The 25,997-nt window shown below is 38.5% G+C and overlaps 1 protein-coding gene and 1 long non-coding RNA gene across 2 annotated transcripts in view; one reads left to right on the top strand and one right to left on the bottom strand.

Annotated features, from left to right (window-relative positions):
• Positions 1-9,034: 9,034 nt before the first annotated feature.
• On the top strand, positions 9,035-9,433 carry LOC112923719 (histone H2B type 2-K1-like). Its single transcript, XM_026003594.2, has one exon. The coding sequence runs from the start codon at positions 9,035-9,037 to the stop codon at positions 9,401-9,403; it is 369 nt and encodes a 122-aa protein (XP_025859379.2). The 3' UTR covers positions 9,404-9,433.
• A 4,616-nt stretch (positions 9,434-14,049) lies between these two features.
• LOC140597889 (uncharacterized) overlaps positions 14,050-25,997 on the bottom strand; it is a 112,324-nt gene continuing 100,376 nt past the window's right edge. The window contains exon 3 of the long non-coding RNA XR_011999886.1: positions 14,050-14,520. This is a non-coding gene — a long non-coding RNA (uncharacterized lncRNA). The remainder of the gene's footprint in view (positions 14,521-25,997) is intronic.

Below are 25,997 nucleotides of genomic sequence, written 5' to 3'. Positions count from 1 at the left end.
TCTCTTTAGATTTCTTTCCCCTGATCTAGTAGGAATTCAACTTCATTTTCCCTATTTCTAAATTCTTTAATCCCCTATTTTAATTCTCATGAACCAACAATTACTTCTCAGTTGAAGTTGTTTGTTTCATAGGCAAAATCTTTAAAAACATGGAATTTATGTGGAGGAAGGACGATACATTTTCCTTGATCTAAATTAAGGAACTATTGGTATAAACACACCCAAAAAAATACATAAATGGCCCAATTGATGGTAAATGGTTTTCTCCCATTGTTTTAAAGAAACCAGAAAATGGCCCAAGAGTTCCTTATGAACATGAGAATTCCTTTTTTTTTTTTTTTAAGAGAGAGAGAAGACTTGGGGAGGGGGGGAGGAGCAGAGGGAGAGGGAGAGAGAGAATCTTAAGCAGGATCCATGCCCAGCATGGACCCTGATGCAGAGTCCAATGTGGGGCATGTTGCGGGGCTTGATCTCAGCCCCACAACGACCTGGAGATCATGACCTTAGCTGAAATCAAGAATCAGACACTTAACTGACTGAGCCACTCAGGCACCTCATAAACATGAAATGTCTGAAGATTCAAGCCAACCCTTCTATTCACCTCAAGGTGGAAGAGTTTAGTGAAAGGAACAAAATTAGGAAGGATACATACAATCAAGCAACATGGTCATGCAATGTTTTTCCAAGAAAGCTAAAATTAGTTCAACTTCTAAATATATAAAGCCTAAATCACAATATCAGTGCACCTGTTTTTGTAAACCTCATTTGTTTCTAGAAATTTGAAAGCCAAGCTCTAATCCAAAATTATTGTCGGTACCTAGAGCCCACATTCATAATTACAACTTTCAAATTTCATAAGATGTCTGGGTAAGAAGCTTAATAACTTGTCACTCCATAGTCTCCATTGTCCCTCAAGGTGTCATGCTCGGGACATTTAGAATTATAACTTACTTGAAGCTTCAGGAGTAAGGTCATCCCACAAGGAAAGTATAGCCCTTTCCACAGTCAAAACCATGTGAATCTTCTCTGTGGGGTGAGCCACTTACTAGTTCTTCACTGGAGGCTCTACAGACAGCTCCACAGACAATGTGCAGAAGCTCCTTAAAATCAAATGTGCCAGACGGACACTGCTCCAGATTCTGATCCTAGAACTGACTTCCAATTTCATGCTTCTTTTATCTCCTGGATTCTAAGACCTAGAACACTGCTCAGGTGCCTTGGCTGTTGAAAAACTTACTCTAACTCCTTCAGCACCTCCACTAATGGACAGCTCTCCAAAGTCTCTGGGAGGTATGCTGCTTTTTCAGTGGACAAAAATTCTTGGAACTATATAAGGAAAGTAAGGCTATGTGAGATTGTACCATATAACCCTCCACTCGTTCTTTAAGTGGAAGCATGTGCCTACCAGGGATACTGTTCAGTAATGAATGTCGGAACTCACATGTGGGGGAACTTAGCAAAGCCATGAATTCCCCTTAATATGAGCTCTTTTGAGAGCAGAGGGGTGCATATAATAATAACAATAGTATATATTAATCACCTGCTATCTGCTATATACCAGGCATTGCTCTAAGAGTTTCACACAAGTAAATTTATTTATGTAACTACTCAGCCAGACAGTTACATACCATATTGTTATTAAAATATCTTCATCGAAGGGCAGCCCCAGTGGCTCAGAGGTTTAGTGCCACCTTCAGTCCAGGGCCTGATCCTGGGGTCCTGGGATCGAGTCCCATGTTGGGCTCCTTGCATGGAGCCTGCTTCTCCCTCTGCCTGTGTCTCTGCCTCTCTCTCTCTGTCTCTCATTAATAAATAAATAAAATCTTTTTTAAAAATCTCCATTGTATAGGTAAGGAATCTGAAGGAAAAATGACTTAATAATTTAGTTTATGTAAAGTACCTATAACTGCACCATGAACACAGTAAAATCAATAAAAATTAGTTATTTTTTAAAAAGATATTAGTTATTTTCCCAGCACCATTTATTGAAGAAACTGTCTTTCTTCCAATGGATAGTCTTTCCTCCTTTATCGAATATTAGATGACCATACATTTCAGGGTCCATTTCTGGGTTCTCTATTCTGTTCCATTGATCTATGTGTCTGTTTTTGTGCCAGTACCACACTGTCTTGATGACCACAGCTTTGTAGTACAACCTGAAATCTGGCATTGTGATGCCCCCAGATATGGTTTTCTTTTTTAAAATTCCCCTGGCTATTCGGGGTCTTTTCTGATTCCACACAAATCTTAAAATAATTTGTTCTAACTCTCTAAAGAAAGTCCATGGTATTTTGATAGGGATTGCATTAAATGTGTAAATTGCCCTGGGTAACATTGACATTTTTACAATATTAATTCTGCCAATCCATGAGCATGGAATATTTTTCCATCTCTTTGTGTCTTCCTCAATTTCTTTCAGAAGTGTTCTATAGTTTTTAGGGTATAGATCTTTTACCTCTTTGGTTAGGTTTATTCCTAGGTATCTTATGCTTTTGGGTGCAATTGTAAATGGGATTGAGTCCTTAATTTCTCTTTCTTCAGTCTCATTGTTAGTGTATAGAAATGCCATTGATTTCTGGGCATTGATTTTGTATCCTGCCACGCTACCAAATTGCTGTATGAGTTCTAGCAATCTTGGGGTGGAGGCTTTTGGGTTTTTGCTTCAACGTGGATGGAACTGGAGGGTATTATGCTGAGTGAAATAAGTCAGTCGGAGAAGGACAAACAGTGTATGTTCTCATTCATTTGGGGAATATGAATAATAGTGAAAGGGAATATAAAGGAAGGGAGAAGAAATGTTGGGAAATATCAGGAAGGGAGACAGAACATAAAGACTCCTAACTCGGGGAAACGAACTAGGGGTGGTGGAGGGGGAGGAGGGCGGGTGTTGGAGGGGAATGGGTGACGGGCACTGAGGTGGACACTTGATGGGATGAGCACTGGGTGTTTTTCTGTATGTTGGTAAATTGAACACCAATAAAAATTAATTAAAAAAAAAAGATATTAGTTATTTATTCATGAGAGAAACACAGAGAAAAGCAGAGACAGAGGGAGAAGCAGGCTCCTGACAGGGAGCCTGATGTGGGACTCGATCCCTGGACCTGGGATCAAACCCTGAGCCAAAGGCAGATGCTCAACCGCTGAGCCACCCAGTTGTCTCAAGATTAGTTATTTTATCACACAATTAGCAAGAGGCAGGGCTGGGATTCAAATAAAAACATCCCATGTGTTTAATAACCACTTACCTTCTACTGTCCCATCTAAGTAAAAAGAGCACTAAGAACAGTTTTAAGTCCCATATTACTCCATAGATATCTGGAAGTCAGATTTTCTAATGTAAAGATCTGATCATAGTGCTCCTTTACTTCATAGCCTCTGATGTCTCACTATCACTTTCAGAAAGAGGCTGACTCCCCTTCACATGACATTTAAGGCCTCTCATGATTTCATCTCACTCGTTACGCCCTAATGCCCCATGTTGGAGCCCACCGTTCCCTTCACCTTGTCAGTACTCCCAGCTTGTTCAAATCTCTGTTCATGCTCTTCCTTTTGAAATGCTCTTTTCCAGCTTCCCTACCTGTCACTCCATCAATAAAACTTTCTCTGAAACCCCTTCTCCAGTTCCAATCCCAGCCTGCTGAACTATTGATTCATCTTTATTCTCCCACAGGAGGTTTCTAATACCTCCCTTATAGCACTAATTATACTGTATTATTAAAGTCGCAGAGTTTATAAGTCAACCACTTCTTTTTAAAAAAAAGATTTTATTTATTCATGAGAGACACAGAGAAAGAGAGGCAGGGACATAGGCAGAGGGAGAAGCAGGCTCCCTGCAGGGAACCCGATGTGGGACTTGATCCTAGACCCCGGGATCACACCATGAGCCAAAGGCAGACCTTCAGCTGCTGAGCCACCCAGGCATTCCATATGTCAACCACTTCCAATGGTTTGGGAGCTCCTTGAAGGAAGACCTCAAGCAATGATTGTTTGAAAAGTATGAATAAAACAATTATTATTATATACCAGGCACTATGTCCATTATAGTTCATCAGCTGTGACTCTACGACTATTGATTTTATTGGTCCTACAGCTTGGGAGTTTCCTTTTCTCCATTATATCATGCCTCAGTTTGGGCTCAGAAGCAAACCCTGAGACAATGATTCAAGTGAAAGTAGTTTATATGTACGGCACAGGAAGCACAGGTAGGGAATGAGGAAGTGAGACAGGGAAAGGAAGGAAGCAATAAAGGGCATGTAATCAAGCTATCTATCATTGTGGGCAACTGAAGCTTTGTGCTGCTAGGAACTTGGAGAAATCGTATAATATATACCTCAATGGTGTCCACTCTAGAGTGGGTTATGTTGAGTATTTGTACACCATGTCCTAACAGTCCTTGGTTGAGGAAGCTCAGGTATTTTAATTCCCCATTCCTTCTTTCTAGCCTGCCCCTTTGTATCCGGGCAGAGCACGGGTTTCAAGAAAAGCCCTCAGGCAAAGAGATGGAGCTACCAGCAGCTGGAAGTAGGCTAGGGCATGCTGAAGTGGCAGGAGGAGGAATCTGGGCAAGACATTGACAGACTGACAGCATGTGCTGCAATGCCACTCTGAAATTCTCCAGGGTTGGGGAGGGGGAACATGAGTTAGCATTTTGGAAGGTTTTAAGTCTTCTCACGTGATAGTAAGTTTCTTAACTCCTAGACCAGAACACAAATTTCCGGTCTATGGAGCTAGAGAACATAGGTGTTTAGAAGCCTGAAAATAATATGAGATGGAACCAGTGGATAGAATCTAATATAAATTGGTACTGGTATTATGTTTGCTTTATAGATAAAGTTATAACTTTAAGGAACAGGTGAATATTCACTGTCACATAAGAAATTTTAAACAAAGTCTTAAAGAGCACAAACTGCATTTGGAGAACATGGCTTTTACTCATAGATATAAGCCAAATAAATATAAAGACATCTAAAGATCAAGTTAATAAAGGAGTTAGCAGATAGGATCTGGGGAGTCCACTCCAAAAGAAAAAAGTATTAAGACCTTGAAGGGCCATCTAACACAGCTGTGCTTGTGGTCTAAATATCTCTTCTGGGTTTTCATAAGGGAGTTTTATGGAGAACAAACCAATATAAAAGCAAAATATAAATGGCTGGAATCTACAATAATAGCTTAGGGGGAATAGCAGTGCTATGCTATTTCTTTAATGTTCCCCAGCAGTGTTCTTACAGGTATTTCACTAGGCAAAATGCAAGTTTTAAAAATAACTTCTCGCATGGAGCTGTCTGATTTACTTCGTTTAGAGCATGTCATGTCTGTGCAGGCAGTACAGTGTAGTCAGGTAGAGAGGGTAAAGAATGGAGTTGATTGAAAATATCAACACATATGTAAAAGGCAGCCAAATTAAAAAAAAAAAAAGGATTCAAGCCCTCACACAGTATTGTATGAAATAAATATCTCATAATAAAGAATGTTGCAGGGCAGCCCGGGTGGCTCAGTGGCTTAGCGCTGCCTTCAGCCTAGGGTGTGATCCTGGAGACCTAGGATTGAGTCCCGCATTGGGCTCCCTGCGTGGAGCCTGCTTCTCCCTCTGCCTGTGTCTCTGCCTCTCTCTCTCTCTCTCTCTCTCTCTCTCTCTTTCTCTTTCTCTCTCTCATGAATAAATAAAATCTTAAAAAAAATAAAGAATATTGCAGCAAGAGAGAGTAGTCTACATGAAAATATGAAAATGGGGATCAGAACAACTAAAGGTGGCAGTGTCCTTCTATCTAACATTGTCCAGGGGAACAAACACTGACCCTAAAGAAAGTAAATATGCTTACTAAAGGCAATACTGTGCTCTGAGTCAGAAATGACTCATTTAGCTTCCTGATATATCTGGCTATACTATCAACCTCCCTTTGTTTTGGCTTTGTGCTCACAAAGCAACCAACTGATTTATATCCACACAGGCTTTGAGATATCTTGAAACCAGGAAGAGCTTCCTGGAGGACAGATGTGATGTGTTGTTCCAAAAGAACAGCCCCCAGCATGAAATGATAATTTGGTAAGCATCGTGGTTAGTCTAAGCCAGATCATTTGCGTCAGCTGACTCTTTTGGTAGGCTGGGAAAGTGAAGTTCCTGGGTCACAAAGCTAAGAACCAGACTTGAAAGACTGGTGAATTCATCAAGGTAGGGCCAGTCTTCGAGGTCTTGTCTCACAGATTGAAAAATCAGCCAGTCAATCCCTACCCAGATGACCTCCGTATCTTTGAACTGGACAATATTACCCACATGAGCAATAAGTGTAAAAAATATATATATAAAAGAAAACTTTCTCAAAACACAGAGGCAAAGAAGGCCAGTACAGTATGAAGAGCTCACACTTTGGAGGGAAGTTACCAGGATACTCTATACCTCTACCTTTACTGTAGAATGGAAATAATTACAGTATCTGCTCTTGCCAGGGCACCAGAATTTATACAGACAAATAAACATTGTCTTCTAAGGGCATCCTAAGAATCTATATATTCTTTCCAAAAAAAAAAAAAAAGTTACTGTTCAAATATTTGGGGGGAGGGTACTTGGGTGGTTCAGTTGGTTAAGCATCCAACTCTTGATTTCAGCTCAGGTCTTGAACTCAGGGTTTTGAGTTCAAGCCCCGCAGCCTAATATGCTTAACATGAAGCCTACTTAACAACAACAACAAATTTTTTGGAACTTTACTTTGGGAATTTCCCTCAGAATCATGTTCCAGGCCACAAAACAAAATTTGTCTCACTTACCAGGATTCTACCTTAGTTTGCAGCAAGAAATAAACTTTCCCTGGCTAGTCACCCACTTTTGCTGTAAATGACAACTTTGTATGATTTATAACTGTACAATGAATCTCCCCAACTCATGGGTCCTTTTCTACAGCCCATGAGCATAGTTGGAGTCTCTGAATTTCATTGCACCTAGCTTTATTATTTTTTTAAAAAGATTTTATTTATTTATTCATGAGAGACACACACAGAGAGAGAGAGAGAGAGAGAGAGAGAGAGAGGCAGAGACACAGGCAGAGGGAGAAGCAGGCTCCATGTAGGGAGTCCGACTTGGGACTCTATTCCAGATCTCCAGGATCAGGCCCTGGGCTGAAGGTGGCGCTAAACCGCTGAGCCACAGGGGCTGCCCTGCACCTAGCTTTAGCTCTATTATCTCTACACTGCCACAAATCCTAGAAAGAGTAGTTTGCACTTCTGCTTCTTTATTCCTCCTTAATAATACTCACTATCTGCAACCTGACTTCCAATTCCTCTATTCTACTAAATTCCTTTGTCAAAATTCACCAATGGCTTTCTAAGAGTTAAACCCAATATCCTCTTCTCATGTTTCATTCTTCATCTCTAGAGCATTCGATCCAATGACCAGCCCCTCCCTTTCTTGGTGCGCCTCTGCCAACCATTTCTTCTGATTCTCCTCCTGTTTCTCTGATTACACCTTGATCTGTTCTTTTTTCCTTGAATGCATGCTTCCTCAGAGTTCTGATTTGGGGTCTCTCCTCACTTTTATACTCTTCCTGGGGATATTCAATCATCCCATGGCTTAACATAATTGCCTCTTGAATCACAATCTCTGTAGCCCTAATTCCTCTGGGTTTGAGAGTCAACAGATTGCAGGACATCTAAATGTAGCTGTCCTTAGACATTTCAAATACCATGTGTCAAAACCTAAACCTATTGTCTCATCTCTCTACCCAGACTTTTGCCAGGGCTATTGGCTAGAACGTCTACATGTGGCCTCTCCATGTGATAACTCTTCTTCTTCCTGGTTCCAAGAGGGAGTGTCCAAAGAGTACCGGGCGGAAGCTGTATCCCTTTTATGACCCAGGTTTGAAAATCAGATAGTTACCTCTGGTATTCACAGGCCCACCAATATTCTAAGGGAAGGGAATACAGGGCCTACCATTGAATGGGAGAAACATCACCATCACATTCAGAGAAGAGCGCTGGGTATGAGTGATCTTGTCATAGCCATCTCAAAAAATGCAATTTGCCCTATTAATTATTCTGCTCCTTCCATAGTGCTACATGGCTCTCAAGGATACCATTTTCCTGGTACGGCATTGTGTTTTGGAGAGCTGCTCACATAAAATACATTTGTGTGGCTCAGGCCCCCTTCTGGATATCTCATCTGGATATTGTTTTCTATGCTTTTGCTTTGTCATTTCTAATCCACCCTTCTTACCATTCTCAACCTAAAATTCTTTCTAAAATCAAATCAACAACATAATTATAACTAACTTTTATTGAATACTTACTGAGTATCAGATGCTATGTTCAATTCCACATAAGCCTTAACTCATCTAATCTTTAGAGCAATACTAAAATCTAGGCCCTATTATCACTCTGTTGCACAAACAAGGAAAATAAGACCTTGAAAGTTAAGGTAACTTGGTTAAGAGCCTATACCTAAAGAATGGTGAAGCTAGGGTTGGGTGCAGAAAATCTAACATCAGGATATAAAATCTTAGCACCAGTACTAGCTCTCTAATTCCAATTATGTAATTTCTCTGATTAAGGGACAGCCTGGGTGGCTCAGCGGTTTACCGTCGCCTTTAGCCCAGGGTGTGATCCTGGAGACCCAGGATCAAGTCCCACGTCAGGCTCCCTGCATGGAGCCTGCTTCTCCCTCTGCCTGTGTCTCTGCCTCTCTCTCTCTCTCTCTCTCTCTCTCTCTGGGTCTCTCATGAATAAATACATAAAATCTTTAAAAAAATGGAGAAAAATGTCAAATAAACAATCTAACCATATACCTAAAGAAACAAGAAAAAGAAGAACAAATGAAAACCCAAAACCAATAGAAGGAAGGAAATAAGAAAGATCAGAGCTGAACTAAATGAAATAGAGATTAATAACAGAAAAATACTAATGAAACCAAGAGCTGCTTCTTTGAGAAGATAAATAAAGTTGATAAGCCTTTAGCTGGACTCATCAAAAAGAGAATACTCAAATGAACAAAATAGGAAATGAAACATAAATAAAAACTGACACGTCAAAAATACAAAAATGCAGGAGGATGGGCGCTGAGCATGGGCAGCAGCTGCAGTCCAGGGGCCGCAGGGGCCGTGGTTCTGGCGATAAGAAGTCCAAAAAGCGTAGCTGGCGCAAGGAAACCTACTTGATGTATATCTACAAGGTGCTAAAGCAGGTGCACCCGGCCATCAGCATCTCTTCCAAGGCCATGAGCATCATGAACTCATTTGTGAACGATGTGTTTGAACGGCTGGCTGGCAAGGCTGCCCGGCTGGCCCAGTACTCGGGCCGGACCACACTGACATCCCGGGAGGTCCAGACAGTGGTGCATCTGCTGCTGCCCGGAGAGCTGGCCAAGCATGCTGTATCTGAGGGCACCAAGGCCGTCACCAAGTACACCAGCTCCAAGTGACCCAGGGCCTTCCATTAATAAAGAGTGAGCTGCTCCCCCCACCCAAAAAAAAGTTGTAAGAGACTACTACAAAAAATTACATGCCAGAAAACTATTGAAAACCTAGAAGAAATGAATAAACTTCAAGAAACACACAATCTTTCAAAACTGAATCAGGAAGAAATAACAAAGCTGAACAGACTGACTACTAGTAATAAATATTGAATGAGTAATAAAAAAAATTCCTTAAAACAAAAGTTTAGGATCCAGATCAGATGGATTCTCAGATGAATACTACCAAACATTTAAAAAAGAGGTAATACCTATTCTCAAACTATTCCAAAAAATAGAAAAGGAAGGAAAACTTCCAAATTCATTCTAGGAGGGCAGCATTACCCTGATTCTAAGCCATCTAACGATACTACAAAAAAGAAAAACTACAGGCCAATATTCCTAATGAACATAGATTAAAAAATCCTCAAACAAAATATTAGCAAACTGAATTTAATAATACATTAAAAGGATCAGTCACCAAGACCAAGTGAGATTTATTTCAGGGATATAAGAATGGTTCAATATCTGCAAATCAATCAATGTGATATACCACATCAAAAAAATGAAGAATAAAAAATCATATGATCATCTCAGTAGATGAAGAAAAAGCATTTGACAAAATTTAATATCTGATATGATAAAAAAAAAAACTCAGCAAAGTTGGTTTAGAGAAAACATACCTCAACATAAGTAAGGCCATATCTGACAAACCCACAGCTAAACTAACATACTCAATGGAGAAAAACAGCTATTTTTCCTCTAATATCAGGGACAAGACAAGGATGTCTGTTCTTGCCACTTTTATTCAACATAGTACTGGAAGTCCTAATCACAGCAATCAGGTAACAAAAGAAAAAAAAGGCATCCATATTGCTAAAAAATAAGTAAAACTGTCACTATTTGCATATGATATGATACCATATACAGAAAACTGTAGACTCCACCAAAAAATAATTAGAACTAATAAATGAATGAAGTAAAGTCAGAAGACACAAAAGTAATATACAGAAATCTGCTGCATTTCTGTACATTAATAACAAAGTAGCAGAAAGAAAAATTAAGAAACCAATTCCATTTACAACTGCACCAAAAAGAATACCTAGGTATTTCTTAATTTATAGGTAGGTATTAAACTTAACCAAAGAGATGTAAGACCTGTACTCTGAAAACTATAAAATATTAGTGAAAGAAACTGAAGAGAACACAAACAAATGACAAGATATTTTATGCTCATGGGTTGGAAGAATTAATATTGTCAAAATGTCTATACTACTCACAGAAATCTACAGATTCAACGAATCCCTATCAAAATATCAAAATAGTATTTTTTATAGAACTAGAACAAATAATCCTCAAATTTGTACAAAACCACAAAAGATCCCAAATACCTAAAGAAACCTTGAGAAAAAGAACAAAGAGGTATCACAATCCCAGATTTGAAGATATACTGAAAGCTATAGTAATCAAAATAGTATTACACTGGCAAAAAATAGGCACATAAATCAATGGAATGGGAGAGAAAAACCAGAAATAAACCCACACTTATATGGCCAACTAATCTATGACAAAGGACGAAAAAGATAGTCTCTTCAAAAAGTGGTATTGGGGAAACTACATAGTGACATGCAAAATAACGAAACTGGATCACTTTCTTAAACCACACAAAAATGAACTCAAAATTAATTAAAGACCTAAATATGAGACCTGAACCACAAAACTCTTAGAAAAAAAACATAACCAGTAATCTCTTGGACATCAGCTTTAAGCAACATTTTTCTAGCTATGTCTCCTAAGGCAAGGGAAACAAAAGAAAAAATAAACTATTGGGACTATATCAAAATAAAATCTTCCATACATTGAAGGAAACAGTCAACAAAACTAAAAGGCAATCTACTGAATGAGAAAAGATTTTCTCAAATGATATGACTGATAAGGGGTTAGTATAAAAATATATAAAGAATGTATATTAAAAAAGAATGTATATAACTCAACACACACACAAACCAATCTGATTTAAAAAGGGGCAGAGGACCTGAATAGACATTTTTCTAGAGAAGACATCCAGATAGCCAACAGACAAGTGAAAAGTGTTCAACATTACTTATCCCCAGGGCAATGCAAATCAAAACCACAATGAGATACCATCTCCCACCTGTCAGAATGGCTAATATTAAAAAGACAAGAAATAACAAGTGTTGGTGAGAATGTGAAGAAAAGGAACCTTCATGCACTGTTGGTAGGAATGTGAATTGGTATAGCCATTGTGGAAAATAGCATGGAGATTCCTCAAAAACAGAATTACCACACAACCCAGTAATTCCAGGACTGGGTATTTATCCAAAGAAAATGAAAACACTAATTCAAAAACATATATGCATTCCTATTATATCACTGTATACAATAGCCAAGATATGGAAGCAATCCAAGTGTGAAAATCTATAGAGGAGTGGATATATATATATATATATATGTGTGTGTGTGTATATATATATATATATATATATATATATATATATATCTTGCAATATTATTCAGCCATAAAAAAGAATAAGATCTGACTATTTGCAACAACATGGATGGATCTAGAGAATAAAATGCTAAATGAAGTAAGTCAGTCAGAGAAAGACAAATACCATATGATTCCAATCATACATGGAATCTAAAAAAACAAAATGAATGAATAAACAAACAAAAAAACCCAGAATAATACAGAGAACAAACCAGTGGTTTCCAGAGGGGAGGGCGTTGGGAAGATGGGAGAAATAGGTGAAGGGGATTAAGAGGTACAAACTTTCAGTTATAAAATAAATAAATCAGTAGGATGAAAAATACAGCATGGGGTATGTAATCAGTCTTGTTGTAATAATGTCAGAGAAAAATGAAGAAAATACCAAATGCAGATTAACATAATTGGATCTCCAAAACATAAGACCTCTGAAATATGAAGATCATATGGATTAAATCTTTCATGAATTACTAAAATTAAGTGTGCACATGGCATATGCCCACACAGGCACACACACACACTCCTTGGATTTCTGTATGCCTATAAGTTTATTCCTTTTAATTATATGGTGACAGACATTCAGGATCATCATTTGCATCATTTGGGAGGGATGGAGACAATAACATTAGGGTCTACTCTCAACTAATGGGTGGGTGGAGTTGGAATCAGTAGGTAAATGCACCAGTGTCCCCATCTTGTGATGAGACAGTTCTATATAGGTCCTCAGGTCTCCAGGACAAGTGAGTCTTATTTGCCCATAACAGCAGCCAAATCATTTATATACTGCTTATTGGTTTTTCTTCCTTCCAAATCTCAATTTCCCCACCTTTGCTTCCTGAGATCACTTCTGAAGTAAATTATCTTCACCCAAGTTCATGTTTCAGGCTCTGCTTTCAGGAGAATGCAAAAAAAAGGGGGGGGGGGCAAGTTGATTAAATAACTTGCCCTAAACCAAGCAGCAATTGGCAGAGCCAGGAATGGAAGCTATGTAGTCTGTTTCTAATACCTATGGTCTTAGAGCCCTTCCCGCTATGCATTAATATTGTATCTATAAAACCAAGTAAAGAGAGAAAAAAGAGAAGATGGATATCAAACACATTCTCCATTCTCTTTTAAAAATCAAGTATGGTTTTGCCATTCCACATTAAATGTGGTGCTGAGAAAACAGCATGCACTTGGCCCCTAACCTGAGGAAGCTGGGACCTATTGCCCACAAGACGTGTGTTATAGACACAACAGTGAACAACATGAAGAGGCAATTTACTAGGGGCACTGAGTCTAGTGATGAACGTGTGATATTCACGTCTATATCAGAGTTGTAAGTAAGAACGAATTCAGGGTGGAAGATAATACATAATTGGAGTGGCCATAGGATTAGAGGCAAATTTCAGACATTTGCAAGCCTTATGTTCTGGTTCTGACTTCACTACTAAATATACTGTGTGGTTTGAGACACATTTTTGAACACCTCTGAGCCAGTTTCCTCATTTGCAAAATGAAGACTATACTTCTTACTCTGTTGCACAGGGTTGCTGGGAAACCCAAGTGAGATACTGTACCTGAAAGTTCTTTGAATCACGTAAAGCAGTTGGCAAATACTACTACTACTACTAACAATTTGACACACCACCATCACCAATGTATGTGATTAGTTCTGCATTTGTTGCACGACAGGCACCATGGACAAACTTTTCAGGGGATATGTCAAATGTGTAACATATGACCTCCTATGACATTAGTTACAGTAGAGTGGAAATAAATACAGAGCGTATCTGATTTTAAGCCTCCCAAAGAAATGGCATTTTACTGCTGGAGCTTCCATATTATTGTACGATGGTGTTGAGAATAATACTATGGCAACACTTCAGTATACTGCATTCTTTTTCTTGAATGTATTCCATGGTCAGCATCACTTAGAGCTAGCTAATTGGTTAAGAACATGAGTTAACTCCTCCAGACCACTGGGTACCAATTAGTGCTAATACTGGCTGTAGTGAAGAACAGGCTGGAACCAACCTAAAGACATTTAATGGGATAAATGCAAAGTCCTGTTTTTTTTTTTAAGATTTTATTTATTTATTCATGAGAGACAGAGAGAGAGAGAGAGAGAGAGAGAGAGAGAGAGAGAGGCTGAGACACAGGCAGAGGGAGAAGCAGGCTCCATGCAGGGAACACGACTCGGGACTCGATCCCGGGACTCCAGGACCATGTCCTGAGCCAAAGGCAGATGCTAAACCGCCAAGCCACCCAGGGATCCCAAGTCCTGTTTTTAAAGACAGGAATTTTAGAAAATGAACATTGGTTATCCCTTCATTGTTTGAGAGAGCCCAAAAATAGTATTGTATCTGAATCAACTGAGAAATAGGACAATGATATAAAGCAGTTGAGGATAGAACTATTATTTTATTACAGTTGAAGTTAACAATGAAGAAACTGCTTAAATCTGCACATAAGTGGGCCTCCCAATACAGAAACCCACTGGAATGCTGCACGCCTATCTGGAGACTCACACTCCTTGGAAAACTTTCAGCACAGGGGAGCAGACGAGGGCACATCCTTTCTGTGTGCTGGCTTGCTCCTAAAGAAAAGGGAGAGAGGAAGGCATGAGCTCTGGGTGTCCATGTTCTCCTTCCAAATTCACCCATCAGATCAGTCACTCCTCTGGGGATATTGAGTGAGAGGGATGGAGACAATCCAAGACTTGTTCAGGAATGGGGTTCCTACCACACAGAATGATACACCAGAATTGGAGAAAGAAATTCTCCCCTCTCTAAAGCACAAAGGCCTGGAGAGAACATGTGACCTTTACAGAATTATACAGCAAGCTGATGGCAATGTCGGGGCTGAACCCCAGAGCCATTGTATTTACATGTGCTTAAAAAATGGAGCAAAAACAAAATGAGAGAGACCCTATGAATTTTAGCTTTGCATCTCAAAAGGCTGGGTGGGTTGGGGTTACTTGATAAACTACAAACTTAATAGGAAACAGTTGGTGTTGCATGTGTCTCTAGAATATGTCCAAACCACAGAAAATAATATATCCGTTATTCTCCAAAACTTTCTGGAGAATTATACTCAACTTCATGAGCCATGTTTCATTAGGAAGATTGATTATAAAGAAAGTACAGAAGAATGTGATTAGGATAGTAAGAAGCTGAAACAGAACTTATGTTTGAAAAGGCATCACTGAGAAAAGGGAGTGGATTTGTTTCTGGAGAGCTCCAGAAGAGAGACAGAACAAGACAAGGTGAGGCAAAGTCATAGGGAGGCAGTCTGAAGTCGGTAGAGGGAAGAACTTTGTAACATACACACACACACACACACACACACACATGCATGCACAACTTGCAGTGAATGGGATGCCAACTTGATCATATCATCCCCTTGTAAAAACCACTGGATGGTTTCCCAATGCTCTTAAGATGAAGCCCAAGTTCCTTAGCAGAGTTTACAAGACCCTGTGTGGCAGGCCTTCCTGTTGGTGCCCAGCCCCAGCTTTTCCCCACTCCCCCCTTACTCAGCTGACTGTAGTCCCTGGTGCACACTCAGGTCCTCCCCATATTCCAGTCTTGAGCACCCAGGTCTTTCTGCCTGGGTGGTCTTCCTTCTTTTTTACACCAAACCAACTGCCATTCATCCTTCAGGTCTCAGTTCTCCCCTCTTCACAGAATCCTTCTTGACCTCCCAGAGGAGGCCACCTTGCCCTCTGTGCTCTCCACCTTAGCATTTATCTTTACTTTTCTTGCTTGACCTTTTAATAGACGTTTGTCTTCCCTACTCATCTGTGAATTCCACAAGGGCAGGAAGCATATTTTCACCATTAATATTCCAGAGCCCAGCACAGTGCCCAGCATAGATTTACTTAATATAAAGTAAATCTACAGAAAGAAAAGGGAGAAAAGATGGGAAGGAAGAAGAAAGGAAGAGACTCCCTGGAAACAGAAAGGTTCAAGCAGAAGGAAAATAGTTGAAAAGATTCCTGCACTGAGTGGGAAGACAGACCCAAACAAACCTACTGAGCAAATATTTGCTAAACACATATGGTGTTCCAGATGCTCCATGCAGATGATACAGTACTGAATAAATCCCAACTCTGATGTATAAGGAAGCTTTAGATTCTAAGAGCTGGTGATTCAATGAAGCAAATTCATTTAGTACAGTAAGACGGAAAAAAAGCAGGGAAAAAATGAAAATGTATGACATTCTGCACCAGGTTCCCATTCCAAACTACAGTCATATCTAATTTCATTAAATTCATGTGATTGACTTTGAATATTGTAGTAATTCATTTCCGGCAAGCCATAGCTATAATTAACAGAGAATGGTAGAAGGAGAATTAAGTTAATTATCTTATGGAAAATAACTGTGAGAATGAAAATAAGGAACCATCCCAAGGATTCAAACTAACCTTTCTTAGTAAGCACTGAGTACACACTTAAACAAAGCCCAACTGAGTTTGTTTCCACTGAGTCCTTCCAGAGAGTTCAAATATGTAAGGACACAGATGAGAAAAATTTAAATTCTCCTTTTCCAGGATGTTACCAAGCAGTGAAAATCTTAATTTAGAATCCATTGCTCTTTATTTTTTTGTAAAAACCCAATTTAGTTAACATATACTGTATTATTAGTCTCAGAGGTAGAATTTAGCAATTCATCCATTGCATACAACACCCAGTACTCATCACATCAAGTGCCCTCCTTAATGCCCATCATCCAATTACCTCATCCCCTACCTTTCAGCAACCCTGTTTATTCTCTGAGTTAGGAGTCTCTCATGGTTTGTCTCCTTCTCTGATCTCTTCCCAGTTTTCTCTCCCTTCCCTTATAGTCCTTTGCATGGTTTCTTATATTCCACATGAGTAAAACCATATGATAATTGTCTTTCTCTAATTGACTTATTTCACTTAACATACTACCCTCTAGTTCCATCCACATCAATGTAAATAGTAGGTATGCATCCTTTCTAATGGCTGGCTATATTTCATTGTGTGTGTGTGTGTGTGTGTGTGTGTATACAGTGTGTGTGTATATACATACACACACAATCGTGTGCAATTGCTGGGTTGTAGGGTAGCTCTATTTTCAACTTCTTGAGGAACCTTCATTCTGTTTTCCAGAGTAGCTATACTAGCTTGTATTCCCACCAACAGTGTAAGAGGGTTGCCCTTTCTCTACATCCTCAACAAAATGCTCCAATCAAAAGACACAGGGTATCAGATTGGATAAAAAAGCAAGACCTGGGTAGCCCCAGTTGCTCAGTGGTTTAGTGCTGCCTTCAGTCCAGGGTGTGACCCTGGAGACCCAGGATCGAGTCCCACATCAGGCTCCCTGCATGGAGCCTGCTTCTCCCTTTGCCTGTGTCTGTGTCTCTGCCTTTCTCTCTCTCTCTCTCTCTCTCTCTCTCTTAAATAAATAAAATCTTAAAAAAAAAAGCAAGACCCATCCATATGCTGTCTACAAAGATACCTCCAGACTGAAAATGAGGAGATGGAGAACCATTTACCATGCAAATGGATTTCAAAAGAAAGCTGGGGTAGCAATATTCATATCAGATAAATTAGATTTTATTTTTTTAAAAAGATTTATTTATTTATTCATGAGAGACAAACAGAGAGAGAGAGAGGCAGAGACAGGCAGAGGGAGAAGTAGGCTCCTCACAGGGAGCCCAATGCCACACTCAATCCCGGGACTCCAGGATCCTGCCCTGAGCCAAGGGCAAACATTCAACCACTGAGCCACCCAGGCATTCCCCAAGCACTCTTTTGATTGTAAAACTATACAGCATCCCAATAAATTATATTTTAAACCAAAGACCAGTAAGAGATGAAGAGGGACACTATATTATACTTAAAGGGTCTATCTGACAAGAAGATCTAATAATTATAAATATTTAGGCTCCTAATTTGGGAGCAGCTAATTATATAAACCAATCAATAACCAAAGTAAAGAAATACACAGATAATAAGACATTAATAGTAGGGGAGTTCAACACCTCACTCACAGCAAAGGACATATAATCTAAGCAGAGGATCAACAAAGAAACAAGGGCTTTGAATGATACACTGGACCAGATGGCCTTCACAGATATATACAGAACATTCAATCCTAAAGCAACAGAATACACATTCTTCTCAAATACACATGAAATTTTCTCCAGAACAGATCACATACTGGTCACAAATCAGGTCTCAACTGATACTAAAAGATTGGGATTATTCCCTGCATATTTTCAGACCACAATGTTTTGAAACTAGAACTTAATCACAAAAGGAAATTTGAAGGAACTTAAACACTTGGAAGTTAAAGAGCATCCTATTGAAGAAAAAATGGGTCAACCAGGAAATTAAAGAAGAATTAAAAACATTCATGCAAACTAATGAAAGTGAAAACACAACTGTTTAACACCTTTGGGATACAGCAAAGGCAGTCCTAAGAGGAAAGTACATTTTAATACAAGCCTCCCTCAAAAAATTAGAAAAATCTCAAATACACAAGCGAACCTTACACCTAAATGAGCTGGAGAAAGAATGGCAAATAAAGCCTAAGCCAAGCAGGAGAAGATAAATAATAAGGATGAGAGCAGAAATCAATGAAATACAAACCAGAAGAACTGTAGAACAGATCAACAAAACTAGAAGCTGGTTCTTTGAAAGAATTAATAAGATTGAAAGTGCCTAGTCAGGCTTATCTTTTTCTTTTTTAAGATTTTATTTATTTTCTCACAGAGAGAGAGGCAGAGGGAGAAGCAGGCTCTATGCAGGGAGTCCAACGTGGGACTCGATCCTGGATCCCAGAATCACAATCTGAGCCAAAGGTAGACGCTCAACCACTGAGCCACCCAGGCATCCCTAACCAGGCTTATCAAAAAGAAAAGAGAAAGGACCCAAATTAATAAAAACATAAATGAAAGTGGAGTGATCACACCAACACCATGGAAATACAAAAGATTTTAAGAACATATTATGAGCAACTATATGCCAACAAATTAGGCAATCTGGAAGAAATGGATGCATTCTTGGAAACTTTTAAAAATCCATTGTTTTTTAAGGCAGCCCAGGTGGCTCAGCAGTTTAGCACCGCCTTCAGCCGGATCCTGGAGATCCGGGATCAAGTCCCACATTGAGTCCCACATTGGGTTCCCTGCATGGAGCCTGCTTTGCCCTCTGCTTGTGTCTCTGCCTGTGTGTGTGTGTGTGTGTGTGTGTGTGTGTGTGTGCGTGTGATGAATAAATAAATAAAATCTTTTAAAAAATAAAATCCATTGCTTTTTTTAAATGTCACTTTCTTATTCTTCTGATGAAAGAATGAAGTCAGACATGCAGCTCCTTTTGTGAGGAGGTATAGGCAGAGTAGATCATGAAGGTTGAGGCCAGAGCTGATTCTGGGCTTAGAAAGGAAAAATTGAACCCTTTGCTGCTACTTCTTTGTGCAATTTTTTCTGTTATTCTTTACTTGCTAGCCTATTCAGAGGTAGTTGCTTGGGAGCCTCACATGTTATGAAACACATATCTGCTCTTATTTACATCGGAACAATCTGCCCAAAGATGGCCTTGTGAGGAGCAGCTTGAAGGAAATCAGTGCCATAATTCATGTCCTCTACCCTTGGAACACAGAGCAGCCACTGCTTCCTTTGTCCACAATGTCTTTATACCTATAGCATATACTCTTGTCCTCTTCCTGTGTATCAGTGAGAGTTTGGCATCTGGGCAGAGTCTTGCTGAATTTTAAGATAAGGAATACCGGACCAGACTAGTCCACACAACCATAAGTGAGAACATGGAGAGAGACTGAAGAATCAGTTTGGGGAGGAGATAATTAATGGAGCAAGATTTTGGAGAAGGAGGGAAGGGTGGAACACACATGTTTCCATCTGAAAAGTCATTTTCAGACGGAGTTCAAGAGGTTCACAAAAAATGCTCAGGGATCTCTAACAAAGAAATTATTCAAGTTTACAACTCCTCTCTTGCTTATATTTGTTTCTTATCAAAGTAAGAATGATGATTCAAGAAAATTTTGCTGTTTGGCTCTCAGAATATAGCCATTCACAATACAAATTTAAACTATACCAGCTTTTGTTGCATGGAAAATGTTTGGGCTCCCATTGGTTAGGGCCTAAATTGACTAGTAGATTTAAGAATCACATTTATAGGGGCACCTGCATGGCTCAGTCAGTTCAGCATCTGCCTTTGGCTCGGGTCATGATCTCAGGGTCCTGGGATCAAGTCCCACTTCAGGCTCCTTGCTCAGCTGGGAGTCTGCTTCTCCCTCTCCCTTTGCCTGCCACTCCTCCTGCTTGTGCTCTCGCTCTCTCTCTCTCAAATAAATAAATACAATCTTAAAAAAAGAATCACATTTATAAATATAATCTTATGAATGCCTATGTAATGAAATACACCTGAAATAAGTAAACAATTTATTATTCAGGCATAGCCTATGGGTAAAATACTTGGACATAATTTGTGTCAAAGCCCAATACTAAAATAATATGGAAAAGTAGCTGTCAAATTAATGGTGCAGGTACATGAAGCCAACTTTTGTGGCTGTCAGAAGCTTAAGATTCATTGTCTCATTTTACTATTTTTCAAACTAATTAAATGACCCATCTCTGAGAAAATGTGACATTTACTAGGCATTTGAGAGTGGTTAATTTGATTTGTATGTCTGTATCTTTGTACTTTTTTTCTAACTTTGTATTATGGAAAATTTCAAACACATTCAAAAAAGAAGATAATATAATGAAACCTTATGTTCCCATCATCCAGCTTCAAAATCTTGTTTCATCTACATCCCTAGCCATTCCTCCTGCAAATTATTTTGAAGCAAACTCCAATATCAATTTATTTAATCTTTGTCAACGTACTATAATTTTAACTCTCATTACCAGTGCTTACCTCCTGGAATTGAATTATTTATAAGTCATCAAAGATCCACAATACGAGGGCACCTAGGTGGCTCAGTTGGTTATGTATCTGCCCTCAGCTCAGGTCATAATCCTAGGGTCCTGGGATAGAACCCCTCATCAAGCCCCCTCATGGAGCTCTGCACTCAGCAGCAAGCCTACTTCTCCCTCTCCCTCTGACTGCCACTGGGCCTGCTTGTGTGCTGTCAAACAAATAAAATCTTTTTAAAAATATATATAATAAGAATAAAAGCAAAAACTTTCTTAATAAATATTTGTTAATAAAAATGAATGAATGGCTAATATTTGTTGAGTGCTCACTGTGTGCCAGGCCATGTGCTGAGTGTCTTATGTGCACTAGCTCACTCAACCTTTATAACAAACCTAACCCGTAAATGTTATTATCTTCACATTTCAGATGAGAAAAACAAATGTAAGGAGAAGAAGGGACTTCCCCTGAGAAAAATACAAATTAAATGAAAATGAAATAAAATTATGTCATATTTTAAATATAGAATAAAAGCAAAGCATGAGTGATATTTGATATTTTATTTGGGTTTCAAATGCAGGCCTTTTGAGAATAAAAGTAAATGTGGCAAAACATTAAAAACTGGTGAATCTTGGTGAATATATATGGGGCCTCATTATACTATTATTGCAACTTGATGTTTTATATTATTTTCAAATAAAAAGTTAAAAACTTGAAGTGAGGCCATTTTTTGGTAAACTAACAAAATTCAAGGAAGACCTTAACTGACATTTTGCATATGAACCAAGATTTCTCTTATTTGGGGTCCCTCTGAAATGAGAATCTAAGTCAGACTTCGGTTTAGGTCAGTTTTCGGGAGGGTTTTCATTGGGGTGAAGGTGATCTCAGGAAGCAGAAGGGAGGGAATGAGGAGGATGTCATGGAAGAAGAAAAAGACAACCTAGCAATGCCTTATCTATTGATTTCTCAGTCCTGCTGGGACCTGTGGTAGCCAGCCTCCAAGATGGCCCCTGACAACACCTACTTCTTTGTAGTCACACCTGTGTATGTCCTCCCAGACTCTACCAGCCTTGGTCTGAGTAACCATTGTAGCAAACAATGGAAGTGATGGTATGTCACTTCTGACATTAGGTCATAAAAAAAGACTATGGCTTCCTTTTTGGACACTGGAAAGTGCCCATTCTTTCAGACTACTCACTATGGGGGAAGCCATGTGGTAAGGAGCCCCAGGAATAGGTCCAGAGGGTGAAGTTAAGCCTCCTACCAACAGTCACATAAGTGTGTTGGAAGTGAATGTTTCTGACCCAGTCACGCCTCAGATGACTGCGTCCTTGTGAGAGACTCTGAGCCAGCACAACCCAGCAAAACGCTCCCTGATTCCTGACCTAGAGAAACTATGGAACAAGAAATGTTTGTTATTTTAAACTAAATTTAAGGCATTTTGTCACACCACAACAGGTAACTAATACAGGACCCTTTGAGGAATACCTCAAAAACCTCCCACCAAAGATCAGGAGGCTGAGGCATTTACCCACAAAATCTTATTCCTAGAGTGGGCACTGGAGGTGGGATGCTGTCAACATCCAGAGCTAAAAGTCGAAAATGGAGGTGGGCTAAGGTATATGAGGTGGGGGCCAATAAGCATCTACTAATGTCTTATGATAGTAACATTTTTAACTTTGCCAGGACAAGATACAGGTCTCATATAACAGGAAGCTTTCCTTTATGAACTTTCCTCTTTATTTACTATGTTAGTCTTTCACAATCTGCAGTTCATCTTACAGAAACATTAACCTAGGCAGAACTGGAATTTTTTAAGTTTCTTTTTCTGATTTAAACAGTAATCCGTTATGAAAATATTTTTGGAAATATAAGTAAGAATAGTCAAAGAATAAAACTTTAAAACACCAAAAAAATACATCATTCCTAGATTATCATTGTTAAAATTTTGTGCCATATACTATACTGTAAAAATGCATATATATATACCTTTATTGAAAACATATTAGTCATAATTTTATAGACTGCTTTTATCACTAACAAATGTATTGAGAACAATTTCTAATGTGCAGCGATACCACTTTACTAATTAAATCTTAAACACACAATTCGAAAAAAACAACAATATGTCTTATCAAGTTTCAATTATATTTTCCAGTATGAGGAAGTTACCAGGTAGAGCTTTGGACAAGTTAGGGAGGGGCATCGTTTAGTTAAGCAAACTAAATAAACCCCATGCCTTGACCCCTACAATGGCACTTCTAAGAGCATGCTGAAATACGTTTTGTTTTTTGTTTTTTTTTGTTTTGTTTTTTTTTCTGAAATACGTTCTAATTGTGTTTTTCAATCTCTTTTAGGACTTTTCGTTAAAAATAAAAATGACCTGAGCCAGTGAGTCTGCTTCACATCTTCATTTGCTGAGCTAAGAGTCTGGCCTTATACTCATTCCATACTTATTTCTTGACCAGGTACTCCCTAATGGCCACCTCTGTGGGTACGTACATACCAGCTCTAAAGCAGTTCTCCTGAATCAGTACTGGCTTTCACTAGAAACAAATTTGGGGGAATAAAAATGCATTCTAATCCACTAATGTAGATGAGAGGAATAAATACAGGGATAATGTTTAGTTGTTTAATTCACAAAGGAAATATATTTGAGGATCAAACATAATTTTAAAGGATTAGTATGCCCCTTAATCCAAGGGTCTAATCAATCAACATGGATGTGCTGGGTACATGACTGGTCTACCCAATCTGGGAACCAGGATGGCAAGTGTAAAGGTCATTTGGGTCCATCTAGTACTGACATCCCCCTTACCAGTATCTTAAGGGAATCTGCAGAAGACTATCTATGAAAGGGATTAGTTAAGAAAATACAAACTCTAAATGGGACAAACCATACACAACTCATATAAGATAGGTAGTTAAATGACAGTTTTCAATCAGCATAGAGTGTGGGTCTGATGTTAATTGTTGATCTTCCCTCAGTAGGACATAATGCTCTGTGCTTCTGTTCTGGTCCAAGTTCAGATCTTTTTCTACTTGGTCAGGTTCTATGCCTCTGACATCTATTGTACACTCTATGTTCTAGGTGGGTCCATACCATGGATAGAACTGTGAATATTCAAAATATGACTTAATTTATTTTATTTAATTTTCATTTAATTTGTATTTCTCTCAGGGGAAGTCACTTCTTGTCCTTACATTTGTTTTTCTCATCTGCCATTCTCTCTCTGTGTGTCTCTTGCGAAGAAATAAATACAATCTTAAAAAAAAAAATTTAAACTCTGTTTAAATTGCTTCAATAATTCTGAAACTGAAGTTTTTGATTCTCATGAGGTCATCTTCCTCTTTGGATTTCTACATTGTGGAACGCTATGGAGCTCCTATGAGCTGACTACATGGACAAAGCATGTGATTTTTCTAAGAATGATTCAGAGACCATTTAGAAAAAGACACACTCTCACTGAGCCAAATGAAGATGACATGAATTGTCCACTGTTTCTGCCAAGCCCCCAAATTGTAAGAGAACCCAAGTCCCTAAAATTAAAGGTAACTCTTTATCAATTAAATTAAGCAAGAGACAAGGAAAGTCAAATAATAAAAATGGATTTTGGATTAATTCTTCTATAGCAAAAGAATTGCATATGGTTCTCTAGGAGTCAAATAAAATGGGAATCTAAATTACGTTTATAGTACTCTAAAATCCACTTAAAGCTGAGAATCATATGTTCACAAGAAATGAGCCATACTACCAATTAAAAGCTAACATATCCAAAGTAGATAATTTATCTTTGTTAACTTTAAGAAATTCTTCCTAATGGCAAAAATAAACAATTATGACCTTGGGCGATAGTGGCACTTGAGCTAGAACTAGCAGGTCACAATAGTTTTTGCTCAGGAGGGCAGATGATCTAAATTAATTCCCATGTACTTAGTAACCAATATGCATGAATCTTATTTACCACCCACATATGATTCTCATTCCTTAACACATGAGACAAATTCTTATACATTCCTCTTAAGTTATGGAACCTACAACAAGAAAGCTAGTTGGTAAACATCTGATCAATACTGAACTTCTACTTTCACACAGGAAAGTATACATCTGAAGTAAGTAGGAACCTGCAAATCAGTTTGAGGAGCCAACTCCCAGAAGCTAAGTGTCCCTAATGTGCCTGAAGGAAGTATTTGTGGAGGTAAAAATAGAACTTTCCAAACCGCGAGTGTATGTTATTATACAACAATTTGGCTAGTCTAATGTAGCTTTATTAAGACACCTTAGCCTTCTTCAACAATTTCAAATTATTAAAAAATACTTTTCTGATAAACTATAGGTTTTTCCAAAAAGAAAAATTTATAATAATTCTCTTCCACAAGAAACACTGCATTTTTCTGAAACACATATCTGAATTTGTTCAGTGATGTTTTACACTACCTGTGTCTATGATAGACCTTGTCCTTATTTATGTTTAGGCACATCATCCCAGATTATTTGTTTCTGTATTCTTATTTTTTGTCTCTTCATTGGAAAATATTGGTATCATTACAAGAGTAGCAGTTTTATAACCAGATATATGGATCTCATTTTCAGTCCTACAACTTACTATCTAAGGGACCCTGAGCCAAATCCTTAACTTCATGGAACCCAGTTGTTGTTGTTGTTTTTTTAATTTGTAAAATGGGGATAATAATTAACTTACAGGGTCATTGTAAGGATCAAATGATAAAACATACATAAAACCTCTCTAATGGTTTCAAATGTTCTGGTCTTAGCTACTCAATGAATGGGAGATTTTCTGTTTGTATGAGGTAGCACAGATATGCTCAATCTAAAAATTAACAGTTGTCTAGACTATGAGGGAACATGTAAATATTCATTTGAAAATGATTATTGTAATTGCATATATGCAAACTAAAAATTAAATACAGTATATATTAGACTTCTAATAGCAGGCTCTAAGAAGACTAATTTAATCTGAAGCCTCATTCCTCCAGAGCTTATAAAAAATGGAGTTAGTATAAAAGCCAGATGATGTGAGGCCAAATGAGTTTTGTTTCTGATTCTCTGCCTGAGCCCCATCCAGAAAGACATAGCATGGTGACAAAATACAAAGGCCATAATCAGTCATCTTTCACTGGTCACCACCTGAAGTTCTAGGAAAAT

Source organism: Vulpes vulpes, chromosome 2 (genome assembly GCF_048418805.1).
Source record: "Vulpes vulpes isolate BD-2025 chromosome 2, VulVul3, whole genome shotgun sequence".
Lineage (NCBI taxonomy): Eukaryota > Metazoa > Chordata > Mammalia > Carnivora > Canidae > Vulpes > Vulpes vulpes.
The sequence above is the reverse complement of the archived record's forward strand: the minus strand, read 5'-3'. Positions and strand labels throughout refer to the sequence as shown.